Source organism: Carex rostrata, chromosome 11, assembly GCF_964058835.1.
Source record: "Carex rostrata chromosome 11, lpCarRost1.2, whole genome shotgun sequence".
NCBI classification, from domain to species: Eukaryota; Viridiplantae; Streptophyta; class Magnoliopsida; order Poales; family Cyperaceae; genus Carex; species Carex rostrata.
This window is the reverse complement of record NC_135928.1, coordinates 5,447,379-5,456,254: the sequence shown is the minus strand read 5'-3', so window position 1 is coordinate 5,456,254 and position 8,876 is coordinate 5,447,379. Positions and strand designations below refer to the sequence as shown.

At 32.9% G+C, this 8,876-nt stretch overlaps 1 protein-coding gene across 1 annotated transcript; it reads right to left on the bottom strand.

The window, feature by feature from the left end:
- Nucleotides 1-290: 290 nt before the first annotated feature.
- Nucleotides 291-2,947, bottom strand: CYP87A2 (cytochrome P450, family 87, subfamily A, polypeptide 2). Its single transcript, XM_078311398.1, has 8 exons — nucleotides 2,637-2,947; nucleotides 2,084-2,408; nucleotides 1,823-1,972; nucleotides 1,462-1,713; nucleotides 1,283-1,372; nucleotides 1,092-1,170; nucleotides 646-883; nucleotides 291-542 (listed from the first exon to the last, which is right to left on the bottom strand). Exons 1-8 carry the CDS (start codon nucleotides 2,879-2,881, stop codon nucleotides 452-454), a joined length of 1,470 nt encoding a protein of 489 aa, XP_078167524.1. The 5' UTR covers nucleotides 2,882-2,947; the 3' UTR covers nucleotides 291-451.
- Nucleotides 2,948-8,876: the final 5,929 nt, after the last annotated feature.

Below are 8,876 nucleotides of genomic sequence, written 5' to 3'. Positions count from 1 at the left end.
CGACGCAGAGACGAGCGTGAGAGAGAGAGAAAAGGGCGGGTTAGGGTTGCGTTCCGGCGCACTTTATTTTTTTCACCAAAACTTTCAGCGACCGGTGAAGGCGCCAGTCGCTGAAAGTAATGGTCGCCGCTGATTTTTTGTTTTTCTATTTTTTTTGAGAAAAATTAACTATCTGCGACCGGCGTCAGCACCGGTCGCAGAAAAACCATTTTGCTGTAGTGATTATTATTTTCATTGATATATTTGTTTCTTATAATATGTCCCGTTGCAACGCACGGGTACGATACTAGTATTAATTTACAACCGATGCACCAAATTAAGAGTTAAGAACCCCAAAAAAAGCACCTCAATCAAGAGCTTGCAAAGTAAGAATACAATTTGGTTCCAAGACCAAAGCAAGCTTTTATGGTTCAACCTAAGTCTAACATGAAATCAATTATAATATACAATATTATTCCTTTGGAAAGAGCTGAATGTGAAATCCATCGGGAAACCCGAGACCAGGAGTTCGAACTATGTTGCCTCCTCTAACTGCTTTCCACCTAGAAAAGATTAAAAAACAAATAAGAGATTAGCAAATGTTTATTTCCCGAGTAAAATTAATTAATATGTTGATCTTGATCATAAAATGAAGCAACTAATTACCTATACTTGGTGACCAAATTATGCAAGAAAAGGGCCATGAAGACCCGGCTGAAATCCGCCCCTACGCAAAACCTCGATCCACCTCCAAAGGCCATGTATTGTTTTGTGCCTCCCGTCATGTCAGGTTTAACCTTCCATCTCCAGGGGTTAAATACTAAAGGATCTTCGTATATCTCTGGGTTTATATGAACTGATGGCGCACTCAGCATCACTGCCCATCCTTGTGGAATTGTATATCCTGTTCAAACACCCATATATAATTACCTTAAGTCAACTCTTTAACTTTGTTGTCAATTTATTATTGTTCATTTCCTTGATTAAAACCACGTAGTTGTTTACTACATGGTAAGTTTTTCAAACTTCTTTTATGTTTGAGAAATTGCCAACAATTACAATGCCAGGATGTTTGCAATATTAGAAGTTTAGAACCAATTAATAGAACATACCTCCAACCTCAGAATCCTGCAAAGACTTTCTGAACATTACTGGGACAATGTTCGCCAATCGGACAGCCTCATATATTACCTTCAAATCATAAAAAAAAAAATTAGTCCAAATTGATATTTGTTTACGTGCAACTTGATGATGATATATATGGTTAAGGAATAATTAATCATGGAATATATATTTGGCTCACCTGAGAAGTGAAAGTCATGGATTTGTACTCTGCCCATGTGACACCGGAGTCTGGATCCTTTCTGTTTCTTATAATTGCTTCATGTTCCTCCTGATATAACAAGGCTACCTCCATTAGCACATATATATATTTAAGAATTAACCAAGTAAAATTTGTTAATGAAATTAATTGTCACGTACCGTCAACTCTTGTACAACTTTCGGGTTGTCAGAGAGGAACTTCATGGCGAGAGTCAAGGTCAAGGCGGTGGTCTCGTAACTCGCGAAGAGAAGTACAAACATCAAGTCTAAAGCAATTGGCTCAGTCATAAGAGATCTTTCTTTTTTTAACTCATCTATGACAAGGTCAAAAAAATCTTCACATTGCCTGTCTGCTTCGCTCATTCTTTCCTTCAGCATCCTCTTCAACACCTTCATCGCTCTTTTTCTCCCCTTAATTTGCATAAAAAAACAATAATAATTAATAACACACAGACCACAAGGCCATTTATAAACTAACTAAATTGTTTTCATACTTTGAAGTTGTATGTTAGTGCGGTACCTGTAAGCATTGGTGATAGGCTGTCCCCGGAATATCAAAAGGGTAAGAAATTAATCCTCGTATAAATGCAACGAAGCAACCTCTTAGATTCTCAACCGAACCGGAAGGATCATAGCTAATCAGTCTCTTAGCAGTGATATCAAATATCATCTAAGATTTTACAAAGTTAAATGAAGATTAACATACAGCGAATTAATTAATTAATTCATCAGTAGAATATGTACATATGGAGCATAATAAAGAAGGTATTAGAGTGCTTACAACAGAGATAGCTTCTTTGAAATCAAAGCATGGCTGGCTGGACCAAGATTGGAAAGTGGTGTGGCATGATTTCTCAATGTCAGGAAGAAATACTGATTTGAGATTCTCCGGGCCATACAGCCTAAGAATTAAGGTTTTTAGGTACTTGTACATGAATCCATGGAGAGAACCGACATTATTTCGCCCAAATATCTCAGTAAATGTGTCTGGATACCAGCTTTCAAATAGTTTTCCTTCTTGCTTTAGAACATAATATACTAGCTCTGGATCAGTTATTGCCACCACTGGTCGGCCGATCAAGTTTGTTTTAAATATAGGCCCGTACCTACATGTATTAAGAGAAAAAAGAAAGAGAGAAAAGTTCCAGTAAGCACAGGCAATTTAAAACAATCTGGTAAGAAAAGCGTACACTGCATGCATATATATGACCGATATATATCAAGCAAAAAACTTGGTGCAATTAGGACTGTAGAAAATTTCATACTGGTAAAATATATACTAGTATAGTATAAATAAAAGGATAACATTAAAATGAGCAAATTAAATAAATTACCTCTTTTCTCTCTTTTTAATGAAAGGAGAGACATCACTTGTAGTATTCGGACGGAAGAACTGAATAGTCTCACCAAGAAAGGGGAGTCCCATGGATCCAGGTGGAAGAACTCCACTAATGCATTTTGGATTTCTCCATCTATAGATCCAATTTGACACCCATATGGTGATAAATGTTGCAATGCATATTCCAATATAAGACATCACATTCACCTCCACTGTATTTATGGTAGCTACAATATTCATACTTAATTTCTTCTCCCTCTCTAACTTGGTCAAAATTATACAATGACAAGTTAAGAGAAGATGAAAATGAAGAGATAGTAAAAGGATGATAGAGTATCTGATGCAAGGAATGAGGGAGATCAGTTGTTTATATATAGACTAGCCAGAGAATGGAGGGCTTAGCTGGATGGATATTAAATTAATGACGATGTAATTAAAATAAATAAAGGTACTTTTGTGTATTATAATTTAATGCTTAATTTAATTGCACTTGGTTGGTTATATACAGGGAGACGTGGTTAGGGATAGATAATACAACTCAAGGAGTTTGCCTGGTTTGTCCCAGGACCACATTTTTTATGTATACTTTATTTTGATATTAGTGCGCATTATTTGCAATATACGGTTGGTCGTGTTCATGTAGCATGAGATTGCATTATTTTTTGTTTAATCTCTTTTCTCTACGCTGATTCGTGGTGGCAGTTTAACTTGACCATACAAAAGTTAAAAAGAGGAAAAAAAAGGATATCTTCGGGATCTAACTGAATATTGACTTAATTTATATGGCCAAATAATTAATGTAAATCTGATAAATCAGAATAAGATTTCTTGCTCTCCAATGAAGCGCAGCGGTTGTATGACTTGTATCTGAAAACAGATCTAGCATAGATATTAGATCCAAATAAAAGGCTATTAATTTCTCAGCAAGTGATACATGGAGGACCTAAGGTTCACTTCAGCTGTAAACCTGTAACTGATCTAACATTGTTGTAATTAATTTTGTGTATCAATTAATGCTTGAGCAAATAGTTTAACTGGTTAATTAATACTGTCAACAATTACCTTTCATACCTAACATAATCACCAGCAAACTTCTGAGGAAGATCCAGCTAACTTCTGGCAGTAGTTCAGTATACTCGGCAATGATCCGACAAACTAAGTGTTGCTTTGACAAATATCGAGCGGCAGTAACAAGGTTTTAGTAGTGTTTAGTCCATATATTTTCTATAGAGTAGAGTTCAAATGCCTCATTTACGTCGTCTCAATCGTGCTTCATATTCTTATCTCAATTTTCAAAGTCTGTGTTTTACATTCTTATCTTCGTTTTCAAAGTCCAAACAGTTGATCTGGATCGCTCTACATGATCTCCATATTAAGATGTGCTTGGATACCAATTATTTATTTATTATTTTTTAGAAAGGTAAAAAATTAATGTTTTTGGATGGGCCAAAATCTTCTGGAAAATCATTGAGTTTGTAGCTATCTAAAAAACCATGACAATGAAAAACAGTGTACCTATCCAAATTACTGATCATTTATTAGTTAATTGCATGTACTTGATGCATCACAAATATGACAATGAATTACATCTTTTAGTGCGTTTCATTTTAAATGTTCTATCATTGAGGGTCTTTTAATTGTACTTAATGGGTTTCATTCTGAGAGATAGATTACTTGTAGAATTAAATACAGTGTTGTCTAATGGATTATCTAACTGGAGCTAAACAATATTTATTTAGGGTTGTTCATGTAAAAAACCTTAAAAGAAAAGGAGAATACTCTTTTTTTAAATTTGCTCTAATATTGGCATGTCATGTAAAGAAACTACCGGATCAGAATATCAGATACACGCCAGTACAGTGGGGAAAGAAGAGGACCAGGTGATGGTCATGGTGATGGCAGAGGAGCTGATACACAGACTTCAGTTTGGACAAGATACTATTGAAGATTGAGAGTTAACACTAAACATGCATAACTTTGATTTGGATATAAGGAACCTTTTAATGTACTAATTATATGTTTACTCAAGGCTATTTTTGTCTGTAAGGTTTTCTATTTGTTAATTAGCTGTTATGAATTTTGTTGTATTGCTGTTTTTGTTACACATGATTAGGCATCAGCTGTTTAGGGTTTATACTAACCATAGTGATAAATGAATAGTTCAGTTTCGGTTCGGCGGGTCAAACTTACTAATCCAGATCTAACAGTTTGGGTTTGGGTATAATTCGGGAATGATTCGGTACCACAATGAAGCAAAAAAAAAAATATTTTATTCGCGAATAATTCGTGATTCGCATTTTATTCATGAATAAAACATATATATAATATATATTTTTTTGTATTTTATTCAGTGTTCGGTTCGGAAACGTCAAAAAAATGAATTATATGCAGATTATTCACGTACCATGTTACTATGATCCTAACTCGATTTCATTGAAATCGGTAGAATTTAACCCCAGGAAAAAAAAGAAAGAAAAAGAAATGAAGAGGACATTTTTGTAGGGCTGTAAAAAAGTCATTGTTGTGATTGGATGTCACAGCGTGGGTACGTGCTACGACTATTTACGTGACATGACTATTTTTCGTAAAATTGGCATGGTACGCATGATGTGCAAATTGGTCTAGTCATGACACAACACGTGATCACACAAATCACGTGTGATTAGGACCGTTAAATCCTGATGTAATAGTATATTTTGAACAAACTAACTTAAATTACGAAAAATAAATAGTAAAATGTGACCAAACATGACTAGTCTATGACCATTCACGTATCGTGGTCGTTCATTCCAAATTAATCACGACACAACATGTAAAAATATAATTAATTAGTCACGACACAACACGATACGTGACCTAAATCACGGCACATCATGGGACAACACGTATTTAATTTCATCCCTACGTCGTTGGATAATGGAGATGGTTTGATAGTATGATTGCAATGGGTGTTTTATTTTATTCTGAATCTGAGACTGTCATGACCCTTTTTTTATTTTTAATATAAATCCTGCCAGCCTCTGCCAAGATTTAAAAAGAAAAGAGAAACTACAATGAAATTGCTATTGCATTCAAAGAAGTTCAAGTGAAAGTCAGAGCTCTCCGGAAAAAGTGTTCTTTCTTTTACTAATTAAATTGTTGTTTGACAAATTGAAGCAGGAAGAAAAGTCCAACATTAGCTCTTCCAAATACTTGATCTCTGTCTTTCACACCCTTTCTATTATTGAAGCTGTTATTATTTTTTTATAAACGGCAAATTGACTAACTTATCCTTCTTGTATGGTAACACATCTGTTATATTTTCTTCATTTTATTAATTCTTTCTCACTCAACAACTATATACTTTTGTGTTACTTAAATGACATTTTATGGACTGTCACATTTTCAATTTTGTTTTACATAGATTATTTATTTATTTTTTCGGTCGTGTGTATTCTCTTGATCCAAATTTTGTTTTAAATGTTAACCATTAGAAATAAAATTAAGAAGTGAACTGGACAAAATAGAAGAGATGCATGCCTTATATAAAAGGTTAATTTGGTCATTTATTTTTAATAAGAAGCTAATTATGTATTAATTGAAGGACATGAATAAGTTAAAATATTTTGTCTTATAGAAAAGTTCAAATTGTTGTCAATAAGATAGTACCAATAATGATCCCAAATGATAAAGTAATTAATGAACCGTTAATTGGAGGCCAGGTAAATTAATTTGAGATGGAGTGGGCACATGGGGGTGGGAAGACTAAACTTAGAATAGATTTGATGAATGAATAGTGGGGTAATATTATAGTGAGCACGAGCATTGCATGGTAGCTAGTTTATGATAATGAGCATTGTACGGGACATAAGTTAGATAAAACTTAGATAATTGAGTCTGGATTCACTTGGATTTGTTCAAAGCTGTAGACAGATTGTTCCAAGATTATGGCAACAATGATCAACAAATCATTCCAATAAAATTAATTACACAGAGCTAGGCCTACCTAAAATAGGCTGAATATATATTAACAACCATGTGCTCATTTTTTTATTGTAAATTTTGTTTGTTAAAACTTAAAAGGATATAATAAAGATATATACATGACCTAATTGTACAACAAAAAGATCCAACAAAATTGTAGTCCCCCAGAAGAGAAGCAAATCAAGCAATCCTTGATCAACAATAATAAATAATATTGACAACGATCCTACGTACATAGAATCATAGATGGTTCTAGCAGAGAGAATATTATTTTCTCTTTGAGGATGTTTCTATCTCCCAACTTCCAAGTAGAAATTTTTTTGTAACGGCATGAATTTGCAACTAATTAATTAGGTCAAGAGATAATAACTTCTACAATTGCATTTTAGCAACATATAATTCAAATTAGAGAAATGGTATTGTTACGCGTTTATCTTTTCTCAGAATTTCTCCACAGCTATTCCGGACTCGCTTTCTAATGACTCTAAAATGGTGCTCTCCAAAATTTACAGACTTGAAAGATTCGATTTATTATTTGAATACAACAGATCTAAAAAAATAAAATTCATAGTTTACTTGTTATGTTTACAAACTTAAAATCAACATTTTACAGAATTTTGTAGCAATGTTAACATAATTAAAAAAAGCAATAAATTTAATTAATTGGAACCAATAACTAGCTCCAGATCTAAAAAGATCATTTTTTTTTATTACTTGATAGATTTACATCAAATCATTAGCTAACAGACTTGAAACTCGCTAAATCTAGTCGCTAGCAACATTCTATAAGATGGTCTCAGTCAAAGCCGTTAGTCAGAGAATTTTATCGGATATTGAGTTTTGAGAGAATTAGCCAACTCCTTAAAATTATTTATTTATTATTTAAAAATAATTGTATATGATGTACGAATAGTACAGAACAGAGACTGAAAATTCAGATTAATCTAATACAATGTAATTTAATAGTGTAATTCAGGAAATAAATATGATGCGACTCCAAAAAATTACAGGATCCTCAATTTCAAATCCACTATTCATTTATTTTGAAATTTGTGCATGAAGACAATAAATGAGTGGATTTGAAATTGCAGGGTCGAATCACAGCAGATTTATTTCCGTAATTTCATTTTAGGAAAGGAGCAGAACAATATTTGTTACAAAATATAAAAGACGAAATTGCAAAGTTTCAATTTATAGGTGCCCTCTCTCTGTGTAGCGAAAAAAATAGGCATGTTATAGCATCTACATTCTTTCTTGCCACTCAAATGAATTTCTATAACAGATTAATTATTTTTTAAAAATTAAGATCTCTAGAATTTCTAAACTCTTGCATTTCTGAAATTAATTTGAATGTTTCTATTAAATTATATCAACAATAAATTAAAAAGAAGAAATAATTTGAACCAATAAGTTGATCAGCATGAAGTTCATAAATAGTTCATTAATAAAAAAAATTATGCATAGTTTCTAAATAAGAAACTCTCTCATATTTCTAAAACTTAGAATTAAAAATTGCTACATAAGATATTAAAAACTCTAATAGTACCACAATTGCATATGCTCACATACATAGCAAAGAGCAGAGGCGGAGAGAACAAGAGCTAATGGGGGTCATCAATTGACCCTCATTAGTTTTCAAAAAATTTGTATTTATACACAATTTTCTATATAATCTAGAGTAAAATGCTACGGATATTATAAATTGACCCCCATAGCCAGAAAGTCTGATTCCGCCCCAGAGTGTGATTAATTGGTTAATGAAGAAAAATAAAAAGAAAGCACGACTTTTTTTTTTTTTTTTTGATGGGAAAGCCCGTAGGCGAAGAAAGCACGACTTGCTGATGAATGAGTTGCCTATGAACTGATTAAAGATACATTGAACGTGCCCAACCTTACTTTTTCAGAAAAATACTAACTTAATATATTCCACAAGACTGTCTAAAACTATGATCCTTTGTATTCGCCTTTCCTGTTAAGAATATATACGCGGATGCTAAATATACAAAAAATTAGTTTACACGTGGGCACGCATAATTGTAGGCATATGTGATCAGAATTTCAAATATATAATCTTGAGAATCCTTTGTGACCAATTAATTATATTTGGATGTTCTTTTAAAAAACTAGGATAATACAGGCAGAAAATCTACAACTTAAAAACCAACTACGTTTCTGTCATAAAAAAACTTTAAATATACGACCTGGAGAAATTATTTGTCAATATTATATAAGCATTTCCAGCTCAAATGAAAGATTATTTTTGGCGGCTCTT

Coding starts and splice junctions, on each gene's coding strand:
- CYP87A2 (XM_078311398.1), bottom strand. CDS start 2,881: ATGAATATTGTAGCTACCATAAATACAGTGGAGGTGAATGTGATGTCT. Junction 1,714..1,822: donor CCTATCACCAATGCTTACAG/GTACCGCACTAA, acceptor ATGCAAATTAAG/GGGAGAAAAAGAGCGATGAA. Junction 543..645: donor AATTTGGTCACCAAGTATAG/GTAATTAGTTGC, acceptor AATCTTTTCTAG/GTGGAAAGCAGTTAGAGGAG.